The 13,015-nt window shown below is 41.8% G+C and overlaps 1 protein-coding gene and 1 non-coding gene across 2 annotated transcripts; one reads left to right on the forward strand and one right to left on the reverse strand.

The window, feature by feature from the left end:
• The first annotated feature begins 461 nt into the window (after nucleotides 1-461).
• Nucleotides 462-675, forward strand: LOC116484420 (small nucleolar RNA U3). The gene has a single exon (XR_004252578.1). It is a non-coding gene; the product is annotated as a small nucleolar RNA U3 (small nucleolar RNA).
• A 9,592-nt stretch (nucleotides 676-10,267) lies between these two features.
• LOC116483791 (uncharacterized protein C2orf78-like) lies at nucleotides 10,268-12,446 on the reverse strand. Its single transcript, XM_032178070.2, has one exon. The coding sequence runs from the start codon at nucleotides 12,345-12,347 to the stop codon at nucleotides 10,425-10,427; it is 1,923 nt and encodes a 640-aa protein (XP_032033961.2). The 5' UTR covers nucleotides 12,348-12,446; the 3' UTR covers nucleotides 10,268-10,424.
• Between the last annotated feature and the right edge of the window lie 569 nt (nucleotides 12,447-13,015).

Raw genomic sequence — 13,015 nt, forward strand, 5'->3', positions numbered from 1 at the left:
AATGATACTTAAGAGCCCAAGGTATTTGTTAAATTTGTGGAATGGAATTTTATATATATATATAAATAACATATGTACATATATGTATATAAAATATAAATTATATATACACATATAATTACATGCATATATACATATATAAAATATAATTAATATATTACATATTATATATTATATATGTTAAATTTGTGGAATGTAATTATGTATATAACATATAATGTAGATAGTATATATAATATATACATATACACATATGTGTATATATGTATATGTATATATGTATATAACATGTTACATAATTTATGTAATTATATATTATATATACATAATATATTATATTTATTATATATGTAATTATGCATTTTTAAAATATATACTGGTTGTAGGAATGGAGGTGGGAGAAATCTCTCCATCAACAAAATAGGAATAAAATTCCTAGTGCCAACTAAGGCAGAGGGCAGATCTTTATACTTTCACGGGTCAATTCTATAGTAGGTTACTAGAGAAATGTTTCTGAACAGAGTGAGAAGAAATCTCAATGAAAAGCTGCAGTAGCTCTCCTGAGCATGAAGCTGGCAGGTGGTGCCACCTGGTGGTAGCCACTGCTTGCTGTCGATGACCGTTCTTTGCTCCTTGGACAAGGATAAGAGAGAGAGAGAACACAAGCTGCGGGTTCCTTTCTGATGTGATTGCTTGTATTTTGTTCTTCACTCTCAGGGATTGTTTTTTTCACTTTTCCATAAAGGAAAGGGGTAACATCTAGTATCTTCTTTATTTCAGTTTTCTTATGGCCATACTAAGAATGCATTTGACAACAAAACTCTCAAAAAGATAAATTGAAGGTATATCTCTTTCTTGGCTTGCTCACCCTTTACCAAAAACTTCCTTTTTCAAGTAAAGCAGTTAGTTCTTTGCTTATTTTTATATAACAATATATGATACTATTTTAATTTTAAACATGTCTTCTCACTAAACATACACATCAGTACATATGTATCTAATTAGTTTTTATCTTCTGTGTAGTATCTTAAGATATGAATAAATTATAGTATATTTATTTAGCCAGTGATGTGCCATAGCATATTTAACCATTGGTTTTCTCTCAGTGCTTTCAATTCTTTGCTAGAACAAGCAGTGCTTGCGATGAACGTCGTTGTATGTTTTCTGCACATCCATGAATTTTCCTTAATAGTAAATAAGATGTGGAATTGCTGGGTCAAAGAGTATCTATACTTTAAGTTCTAAGCTACTATCAAAATGTCTTTCAATTCAGCACTGAGATTTTACACCCCCCATCAACAGTGTGTGGAGTATATATCTGGTCCCCACTTCCGTTCTTTCTCTCTGCCTCTTTCTCTTAATCTCATTCTTTCTCTCTTTCAACCTGCACAGAAGAAATAACATCTTATTACTGGTCTAATTTAATTCCCCTTTTTACTAACTAGATTGAAATGATTATATTTCATGGTCATTCATATTATTTTCTTCTGCAAATGTCTATTAATATATGTATACAGTTCAATATCGAATTATGCATGCTTTTCTTTTTTGCATGCAGGTCTTTGTATATTCTGGATATTAATTCTTGGTTGGACCAGTCTAGTCTTTAATTTTGTTTATGATATGATATTCAGAAGTTATCAATATTGATAGAATCAGGTTTATCAATCTCTTCTTTCATATTTCTTTAAATTTGTGTTTTAAGAAGACTTTATGTATCTTTTATATTTTTTCTATGACTTTATGTTTATATTTATTTAACAATCAAGTATATGTTTCTATAAATGGTTCAAGGATCTATCTTAACCTTTTCCTGAGTGTATAAACACTATTTGTTGACTAGTTTACCTTTCTGAACTGATTTGAATAGGCACTTTTTTCACATTCTAAATTTTAATATACTCAAAGGTCTTGAGCTGAGAAGAAATATCTAATTTTTTATTTTTTAATTTTTATTTTTATTAAAAATTTTTTTCGAGACAGAGTCTCGCTCTGTCACCCAGGCTGGAGTGCAGTTGTGTGATCTTGGCTCACTGCAACCTCCACCTCCCAGGTTCAAATGACTCTCATGTCTCAGCCTCCTGAGTAGCTGGGATTACAGGCATGTGCCACCACACCTGGCTAATTTTTATATTTTTAGTAGAGATGGGGTTTCGCCATGTTGGCCAGGCTGGTCTTGAACTCCTGACCTCAAGTGATCCACCCGCCTCAGCCTCCCAAAGTGCTGGGATTACAGGCGTGAGCCACCGTGCCCAACTTAAATTTTTATTTTTTTAGAGACATGTTCTCACTCTGTTACCCAGGCTGGAGTGCAGTGGCGCGATCATAGCTCACTGCAGCCTCAAACTCTTGGGCTCAAGTGATTCTCCCACCTCAGGCTCCTGGTAAGTAAGGACTAAAAGCATGCACCACTACAACTGCCTATTTTTTTTCTTTTTTGTAAAGGCAGGGTCTCACTATATTTCCCAGGCTGGTCTCAAACTCCTGGCCTCCTGCCTTGGCCTTCCAAAGTGCTGGAATTACAGGCATGAGCCACTGTGCCTAGCCCTGAGAAGAGATACCTTGAAGTAGATATGCAAGTTTGGGAGAAATTGGTATTTACATGACATTTGGAGGATATAACAAGTGAAATCAGTCTCCTAGAGGTACTGTGTAGAATTAGAAGAAAATAAAGGTGACAGAAGACACAACTGAAGGAGGACAGGTCATGGGGTAAAGATACAATGTGTGCTGCATCAAAGCTCCCTGTGGGAGCTACATTCCTACCCTAGATTTGAAAAGTAAATACTTGGGAAGTATTTCAAATAGATTTGAAAAGTAAATACTTGGGAAGAAAAAGATATAAAATGAGCTGATTCAAATAAAGGGAAATGTAGCAAATGCACTGGGATCTCTTAATTTTGTGCATTATGAATGAATGCATATATGTTCCTTTTCAGCTGGAGTTAGAATTACCCAATGAAGTTGTTCTTTTTTTTTTTTTGAGACAGAGTGTGGCTCTGTCCCCCAGGCTGGAGTGCAGTGGCGTCATCTGGGCTCACTGCAAGCTCCGCCTCCCGGATTCACGCCATTCTCCTGCCTCAGCCTCCCGAGTAGCTGAGACTACAGGCGCCCGCCACCACGCCCTGCTAATTTTTTTGTATTTTTAGTAGAGACAGGGTTTCACTATGTTGGCCAGGATGGTCTCGAACTCCTGACCTCGTGATCCGCCCATCTCGGCCTCCCAAAGTGCTACGATTACAGGCTTGAGCCACCGCGCCTGGCCTGAAGTAGTTGTTAAGAAGGCTACTTAAAACCAGTAACATGAAAGTGAATCTGTGATTTGGAGCTCCCCCTACAGTTTGTTTGAAGACTGGTCTCTCTCATCTCCAGGAAAAATGACCACTTTGGAAAATGAGTTCTTACGCATGCTTGGAAATATTTTTAATGTGTATATATTATTTAAATTTATGTTTAAATGTGTACGTGAGGAATCTGTTCTATATTAGACATATTTTTTTCTTTTGTTACCTGCTTGCCAGCTGTGGACTGTATAATTTATTTTCCAATAAGTCAAAGTCTTTGTTTTAGGTCAGTGCCATTTTCAAGGTTGCGAATTTCAACAAGAGTTAAATGACACAAGAAACTTTATGGCTATTTGAGAATTGGACATTTTGAATGAGAGATTTTATCGTTTTATATTTGGTTTACATATTTCTTTTCAAATATAGGGCCTGAATTATGACCAAGCACTATAACTTTTAATGAGGGATAAAGAATTGCATGCCACTCTGAAAAATACTCATTTAGTTATTCATTTGACAAATATTGATTATCATCTATGTGCCAGACACTGTTTAAGGCATTAGGCACATATCAATGAACAAAGCAGACAGAAATTTCCCTGCCCTTGGGGATCTTGTAGTTTAGTGATGGATGAAGGAGTGGTGGATTCTAAAAATCATCATGATAAAGAAGTCAATTACATAGTGTATGAGAAGGTTCAAAGTACTGTGAAAGCAATGGGCCCTGGCACAGGAAATCAGATTGAAGGAAGGGAGAAGCAGTGAGGCAACTGCAATTCCAAATAGTGTGGTCAAGGAAACTCCCATTGAAAAGATTTGAGGAAAGACTTGGAGGTAAGAAGAGCTTTCCAGGCAGGGAACAGCAAGTGCAGAGGCCTTGAATCAGGAGCTTGCTGGTGCATTCAAGGCACAGTAAGGGGGCTCAGCGTGCCCTGGAGTGGAGTGAAGGGGAGTGTAGCAGTAAATCATGTAGGGCAAGAGTCAGCAAACCAGTGCAGCCTGTTTTTGTAAACAAAGTTGTATTGGAACATGGCCATGCTCGTTTGTTTATGTATTTTCTGTGGCTGCTTTCATGCTACAACCACAGAGTGGAGTTGTTGAGACGGAGATGATCTATCCCACAAAGACTAACATATTTAACTGTCTGGGCCTTTATAGAAAATATTTGCTGACCCCTGCTGTAGGTAAGATTTCACAGGCCACTGTAACAATGTTGACTTTGACTCTGAGAGAAACGAGAAGCTATGGGAAGGATTGAGCAAAAGAGTGACAGGATCTGATTTGTGTTTTGAAAGGATCATTATGGCTGCCATGTTGACAAATTTTAGGGAAAAGGCCGGGAACAGGAAAACCAATTAGGACTGTGGTTCAAAAGGTGTACCAACCAGGCACAGTGGCTCATGCCTACAATCCCGGTGCTTTGGGAGGCTGAGGTGGAAGGATCTCTTGAGGCCAGAGTCTGAGATCGCAGCAGTGAGCTATGATCACAGCACTACACTCTAGCTTGGGTGACAGAGTGAGACCCTGTCTTTAAAAAAAAAAAAAAAAGTGCACCAATGTGCTCCCAAGACACTACAGCAGATTAATCTGGGTGCACCTGGGTATTTTAAATTTGTGAAGGAATCATAGCAATACCCAACATCTGTTAGATATTGTATGAGCTTCTAGCTAGTAGGTATAGTTCAGTTTCAACATCAGATCATGCCACATTCCTTTCAATGATACTGTGTCTTTGTGAAGCTGGGTTTTTGGCAAGTGCCCTATGCAAATCAGTGTGGAACAGGAGGTGATGCTGGTAGTATCCAACTTGATTCTAAGGTCTGAGATGTACAGTACCCAACTGGCATACATATCCCATTAGCAAGTGATTGTGGCTAAGAGTAAAGTTTTCTTTTAACTTAATTATATTATTTTTCAGATGGCACCTTACTTGTTAGAGCATTGTATTAGTTTCTAGTCGCTGCTCTAACAAATCACTACAAATGACTTCAAAGGTTTCTGCCCCAAGCAACTGAAAAATGGCATTACCATGAACTGAGATAAAGAAAATTGTGTATGAACCAGGTTTTTTTTTGTGGGGGTAGGAGGGCAGATGAGAGATTCAATTTTATACATGTTTAGGAAAGAAGATACAAAGAAAAGGAAATGATACACATTCTGACCAGGGCCTTTCTCCAGATTGTCCACCCATGAGCCCTTTAGGCTGTTGTGTTTTGACCTCTCACTCAAAACATGGACTGAGCAAGTACAGAGGTGCTATGTTAGAGAGAGGAGACTCAGCAAGCCTTGCCTGACTCAGAGTCTTAACTAGTTTGGGGCAAATGGAGCTCTGTTTAAGGGAACAGAGAACTACAGGGTTCCCATGTTTAATTATGTCAAAAGATTGAGCAGGATTTTAGAAAGATGGAGGCAGCAGTGTAGTTTTGAATCTCCTCAAATCCTCTCATGGAAATAGATCAAACCAAACAAAAAACCCATAAGTAGCCTTTACCACAAAACTAGAGGACAGTTTTCCCTATGAACCCCAAAACCAGAGGGTGGGGCAAACCATCACCAGTGGGCACCAGACTTGCCTGGTATGGCATCCACACAAGAGGGAGTGGTAGACAGTATGCCTTCAAACTGCCAGCAGAAGTTCACTGGAAAGTACCATGGGCCAATGTGAGAACAGCAGCTGAAATTGAGGGGTTTTGCCCAGTCACAAAGTAAGTACAAGGGACCTGTGATAGACTCCGAAGCACTGAAGCAGTCTAGTCCCTTCCCACTCTTGGGCCCGAGCAGCCAGAGCTCCTTTCCAGGATGTGGCCCTGGAAACACAGAGGAAAAACTACTGGGAGGAACAACAGATACAAAGGATAAAAATCAGGGAGGGAAACAGAGCTAGGAAATGTCAAAAAGCAAACCACCATGTCATTTGATACTACGTTTTAAAAAAAGAGAAGTTTGGGGAGGTTTTAGAAAAGTTATCCTTAACATCTCCTTTTCAAAGTGCAGAAACACTAATTTCACCTAAAAATGAATAACAAAAGGATCGTAGTCAAATCCCATACAAAGGTATTATAAGAAAAAGAGAATAAGCAGCAGAATAGCATCCCATCAGACAATAAAAGCAAGTCAGAAAAGACAGGCCCACAAGCTGATCTGAAGAGTAATCTGCTATTTCAAAACCAGCTAAAAGACATTAGGAAAAAACAATGCAAAAGACGAAAGGACCATGGGGGGCAGGATGGGAAGTTACTGAATGAGTACTGTACAGAGTTTTTGTTTGGGATGATGAAAAAGTTCTGGAGATGGATAGTGGTAATGGTGGAACAATAGTATGATTTCTAATTAATGCCACTGAATTGTACACTTAAAATGGTTAAAATGGTAAATTTTACATTATGTGTATTTTACTGCAATAAAAAGGGTGAGAAAACAATATAAATCAAAATTAGGTGAGATGGTAGAACTCAGAACAGGATTAAAAACAAAAGAAAAACTTCAGAAATGAAGACTAAAGTAAAAAGAACACAAGAATGAACAGGCTGGGCATGGTGGCTACATTTTAAAAAAACACCTGTAATCCCAGCACTTTGGGAGGCCAAGGCGGGTGGATCAGTTGAGGCCAGGAGTTCAAGACCAGCTTGGCCAACATGATGAAACCCTGTCTCTACTAAAAATACAAAAATTAGGCCGGGCACGGTGGCTCACACCTATAATCCCAGCGCTTTGGAGGCCGAGGCGGGTGGATCACCTGAGGTTAGGAGATTGAGCCCAGCCTGACCAACATGGCAAAACCCCATCTCTACTAAAAATACAAAATTAGCCCGGCATGGTGGTGCATGCCTGTAATCCCAGCTACTCGGGAGGCTGAGCCAGGAGGATCGCTTGAACCTGGGAGGCAGAGGTTGTGGTGAGCCGAGATCGTGCCATTGCTCTCCAGCCTGGGCAACAAGAAGGAAACTCCGTCTCAGGAAAAAAAAAAAAAAAATTAGACAGGCATGGTGACGTGCACCTGTAATCTCAGCTACTCAGGAGGCTGAGGCATGAGAATCGCTTGAACCCAGGAGGTGAAATTTGCTGTGAGCCAGGTGGCACCAGTGCATTCTAGCCTAGTGACAGAGCGAGAGTCCGCCTCAAAGAAAACAAAAAAAAAAAAGAAAGAAAACGAAAAATGAATGAATTAGCATAATGGATAATGCCTTTAAAAAAAGAAGAGATTTTTAAAAATCAAAAAGAAGATGATAAAAAGATTCTGGAGAAATGGCAAATAACAAAAGATAGGCAAAAACGTCAGGACAGTTCTGAAAAGAGTCATGCAAACACATAGAAACGTAGTATACCATAAAAGTGACATTTCAAATCAATGGGACAGATTATTCAGTAAATTGTAATACGTACATGTTGGGGTAAAAATAAATAATTTATCTGGAAGAATCCTTAAAGTGGCAAAAGTAGATGCCTCTAAGGGAGGGGGTAGGTGGTGGCTGGGAAACTTGGGGAAAGGGTGAATTTCCATTGTCACCGTTTTGTATCTTTCCAATGTTCTGTCATGTGACTCTATTACCTTTTAAGTCTAAAATGCCTGTGTTCAAATCCCAGCTATTGCTAGCAGTTGCTAGCTAGCTCTTAATCTTGGGCAAATTCTTCAGGTTCTCTACCTCCTTATCTGTGAAATGGGATGAATAACTTAGCCAGATGCTGCCTAGCACACAATAAACTCTCAATAAATATAAATTGCTGGTGGAAACAACCTAAATGTCTAGTAATGGATGAATGGATAAGCCAATGTGGTGTAGTCACACAATAAGAATACTATGCAGTATGAAAAGGAATAAAGTTCAGACACACACTACAACATAGATAAACCTTTAAAACATAGTACTAAATGAAAGAAGCCAGATACCAAAGGTCACATGTTGTATGATTCCATTTATATGAAATGTCCCGAAAAGGTAAATCCAGAGATTGGTGGTTGCCTGGTGTCAGAGGGAGGAGGGAATGAGGAGTGACCGCTAATGGGTAGAGGGCTTTTTTGCAGGGGATGATGAAAAGGTAATGGCTCAGATAGTTGTAATGATTGTACAACCTTGTGAACATACTAAATGCCACTGAATTGTACGATTTTTGTTTGTTTGTTTTTTGTTTTGAGACTGAGTCTCCCTCTGTTACCCAGGCTGGAGTGCCGTGGCACGATCTCGGCTCATTGCAACCTCCCCCTCCCGGGTTCAAGCGATTCCTGTGCCTCAGCCTCCTGAGGAGCTGGGATTATAGGCATGCGCCACCACGCCCGGCTAATTTTTGTATTTTTATTAAAGACGGGGTTTCACCATGTTGGCCAGGCTAGTCTGAAACTCCTGAGCTCAAGTGATCCGCCCGCCTCAGCCTCCCGAAGTGCTGAGATTACAGGCCGCTCCCGGCCGAATCGTACGGATTTTGAATAGTGAATTTTATGTTAGGTGAACTATACATGAGAAACTATTTTTTTTTAAAGTAAATTACTGATTTTCCCATGGTGACCATCCACTGCCCCCATTTTCCCTTCCCCCATCCATTCTTCTCCTGCCCTCCCCCCACCGCCCCCAACCCTTTCTACCTCCCGCTGTGCCTCGACGGGCGGAGGCGGGGAGGGGAGAGGAGGCTCCCCCTAAGGAGCCTCTGTGGACAGTTGGGCGCCTGCATCTTGCGGCTTATGGAGGGGGACCCAGGGCGCGCGCGCGCCCACCACCCATCCTGTGAAAATGGACGCTCCGAGCCGTTTTTTCTCGGGTACTTCAGTTAATGGTGATGGCCGAGAAGGTTGCACGTGCTGGAATGGGTGGAGGAGGACCTAGCGGCCTCTTAATATTTAAGTCCCTCCAGAAGCTTGATTTCGCATGCCTGTAACCTCCGGATGCCGCAGTCTGAAAGCCAGGCTGGCTGCCTGCAGGCGCTTACAAACGCTGAGGAATTCGGAGACCCACAGGCCTCACCCCTTTGCACACAGTGTGACCCAAGCCCATTCCTGAACCTCACTAGTAAAGTGGCACAGTGTTACTGGTCTTGTGTGTTGTTGTGAAGGTCAACTGAAGTAGTGCGTCTCATTGCCCCTTGCATAGGTGTTGGTTGAATAAATGGAGATCTGTACTCTGGGGTCTGTTCTGGGCCAGCTTCATGCTCCTGCAGTTTATTTGGCTGGGCCCCGGGTTATCAGCTGCACCTAGGAGAACTGCGAGCCCTTGCCATTCCTGTGGTAGATTTCCCCTATGTTTTGTACCTCTCTTTCCCAACTGTGATCGTATATGTATAAGGTAACCCAAACCTGTTGATGAGTCCTGAATCTTATTTTCTAAAATACCTATCTGATAGGCCATGAGACATAAGGCCATCATCCATGGGAGATTTTGTATGTTTCTTTTGGTCCACCCAGCCTCATCTTCTGCCATCTTCAATTTATATCCAAATTTTATTCTTGTAGTCCTAACCTCAGATTCTGCATCTTACTTCTGCTATTTTCCCCATTTCTGATTCTTTGTATAAGCCCATAAAATCTCTCCCCATTTGACCTTCTTAGTCCTGGAACATGTTCCTTCCTGTTTCCTCATTTCTTATCCCTTTCTGTCTATTCTCCCATCCAACTTTTAGTTCCTTTTTTTTTTTTGAGACAAAGTGTCACTCTGTTGTCCAGGCTGGAGTGCAGTGGCAGGATCTCGGCTCCCTTCGAGCTCCACCTCCCGGGTTCGAGCGATTCTCCTGCCTCAGCCTCCTGAGAAGCTGGGATTACAGGCACCCGCCACCACACCCAGCTAATTTTTTGTATTTTTAGTTGTTTAGTTTGTATTTGTAGTTTCACCATGTTGGCCAGGCTGGTCTCCAACTACTGATCTCAGGTGATCCACTCACCTCGACCTCCCAAAGTGCTGGGATTATAGGCATGAGCCACCACGCCCGGCTATAGTTCCTTCTTTCTAATGCAGCCTTTGATCCCCACCCCCACCAAAGAAAACCCACAGTCAACAGCATCTCAAAACTCAAAGGGCCTTTTTATTACTTATCTATTAAACAATTCTATTACATTTCTTTATTATGTTTTAAAATATATCAGAATAAATAAATTAGTATGTATCTATGTATGTGGAAAACCAGCGGTATCCAAAGTAAAACCAGCAATCTCAGCTCTTAGATTGTGTAGCCATAGTATTCAGCAATTTCCATATCTCTTTCCCTTTCAACGAGAAACTGCACTTTCCCCAAAGAGGTGTATTTGGCAGCATTCTCACGCTCTTGTTGAGCCTTTCTCTTCATGGCCTCACGCTCTGGCCTCTGCTCTTCTGTCATGGGCATTGACATTACTGGCTCAGGAACAGTGGGTTTCCTCCATGGACGGGGTTGGAGGCTGAAGTCTTGGATTAGAAATCGATTTTGAGGCTTGGGCAGCGACCGGAGACTGGTCACAGCAGTGGAAACAGGCTCCCGCTGCAGAGAAGAACAAGATGATGTTTTGTAGGGTGATGGCCTAGAAGCAGCAGATTGAGGGACAGTAGGCTGGGTAGGGTTGGCTGAACTGGGTTGGGTTGCTTTGGTTGAAATTGGCTGAGCCGGTGTGGCAGGACCTGTCAAAGATGTGTTGGTAGGAGCTGGTTGGGATGGATTGACTGCAGTTGATTTAGCTGAGTTAGTAGAATCAGGTTGAGCACGATAAGCCACAGCAGGCCTACGTGAGGCCAGCGGGTTTGGCCACCGAGAAACAGGTTGAGCTTGAGGTTTGTCCAGGGTCAGAAAGGGCAAAGGTATCAACTTGACCTTCCCAGGTGGTGGCAACTCAGAATGGGATGGAGATGGACACTCTTTTTCAGCACTACCATCTAGTTTCTGGGCCTTGACCTGAAGTGTCTCCGGGCCTTTACCCTCACGTCGGGTATCCAGCCGTGGTTTGAGAGCTGGGAATGGCTGGCGGTTTTGGGTGTTGCTTGAGCTTCCCGGGATCCTGGAGGAAGAGAATCCAGTTTTCTTATCGATCTTTTTCCCGAGTGCATGGAAAACTTGCACGGACTCTAGCATGTGCGTGCCTAGGGAGCTTCGGGGCATTTTAAAGTTGTCTTGGCTAAGCTGAGGTTGATTTTTCTTCCGTTTCCTATGGAGAATGGTTTGCTTCTCTTCTACCTTGACTTTGTTCCCTGACTGCTTACTCTCTTCAGATTTCTTGGAGCTGTTCTTTCTGTTCTCTTTGGTCTCTTCCTGCCCATGGCTCTTAGTTTTGCTGATCCTGCTGGATGCAGTTTTGTGAGGTTTGTTGCTAGAATGCTTGGCCTTGTTCACAGAAGCGCTGTCACTGACTGTAGCATTGCAAACAACCACTTCTCCCTCTAATGGGAACTCTGGGTTCTTTGGCTGGATTTTGGCCTTGGGAGCACCCTGGATAGGCTCGGAAGCTTTATGCTTGTTGTTCCTGACTTGATCAGAGTGACCCTTTATGACATATGACTTTTCCTGCGCCTGATTTACCTTGATGGCACTGGTATCTTTGGCTTTCTTTGCCCAGGGAACTTCGGGTTGGTCAAGATCTTGTAAGGAACTGAAGATCGGGGGGAGATAAGTATTCTCCACCCATGTAGTGATGTCTGCCAAATCACTGCTAGACTCAATCCCATTTTCAAATATCCCTTGGTCCTCAAGACTCAGGCTGTTATTTCTTAGATTGGCATTTTCAGAAGCAGGCTGCTCCTCATGGCCAAGAGGATCAATATAACCCAGAAGCGGGTGAATATCGGGGATTTCTAAAGGAGGTAGTGGAGGATCTTGATTTCCTATTAGGATCTGGTAGACATCTAGAGGCTTTGAAAGGTTGATTTTAATCTTATCCAAATTCTCATTCTCATTTTTTTCCTGGCTTGGAGCTGGAGACAGTGTCAAGAGATTAGTAGGACTCTGGACTGGAGTTATAATTGAAATGTCCCCAAGGTCAGGTGATGGGTTACTCTCAAGTGTCTGGGTATTTCTGCTACTGAAGGACTTGGAGAATTCTGGAGTTTGTGGCAGACAAAATGTCTGGCTTGGAGATTGCAATCTCAGGGAAGTATCCATCCCCAGGGAAGTTTCCATCACTACAAAGGAATCAAGGAAGAAGTCAGTCCCTGGGAAGTGAGATGCTCCCCCTATATACCAATGCAGCGATCGGATACCTTTCCAACATGGGCAAGGCATTTCTACTAGCTCTTCTTAAGGACCATGGACAAGACCCTGTATTAGGAGATTGGCAATGACTGTTCACTTACTGGTTATCATTTGATGTGATTGTTTCTTGGTTTTCTTTGTATTTCATAGGGTTGTTGTAAGTCAAAAAGTGAAAGTGATTTTAAAAATAGGAGATGTTTTATAAAGCCTCACATTCTTACAGAGTCCTTTCAATTCTCTCCACTGTCCTGAGAGAATAAGAACACTTTACACCATGGACTAGGGTAGAGAGTGGAGCCCTTCCTCATGAAATAGATAAGCAAGCACAGATTCTGAGCCTGTTTAAGACCTGAACACAAGATCTTAAATCCTATTGTAAGTTAAGGAAAATCAAAATGTCACTGCCAAAATAAGAGTTCTGAAGTGCCTTCCAAAGAGACTAAAGTAATAGATTAAGGAAGGACATTACAGCGTGGTAGTGCGGGGGAAGTGATCAGCCAGGGCACTAAAAAGTGTATCCGTCAGTATGCTCTTGCGACTCTCTTACATGTAGCATAGATGGCCATTATAGTGTTCCACTTTCCCACTTATAAGGT

Source organism: Hylobates moloch, unplaced genomic scaffold, assembly GCF_009828535.3.
Source record: "Hylobates moloch isolate HMO894 unplaced genomic scaffold, HMol_V3 SCAFFOLD_15, whole genome shotgun sequence".
In the NCBI taxonomy this organism is placed as follows: domain Eukaryota; kingdom Metazoa; phylum Chordata; class Mammalia; order Primates; family Hylobatidae; genus Hylobates; species Hylobates moloch.

Bases quoted from the DNA above. Each gene is read 5' to 3' on its own strand.
- LOC116483791 (XM_032178070.2), bottom strand. From the start codon at position 12,347: ATGGAAACTTCCCTGGGGATGGATACTTCCCTGAGATTGCAATCTCCA.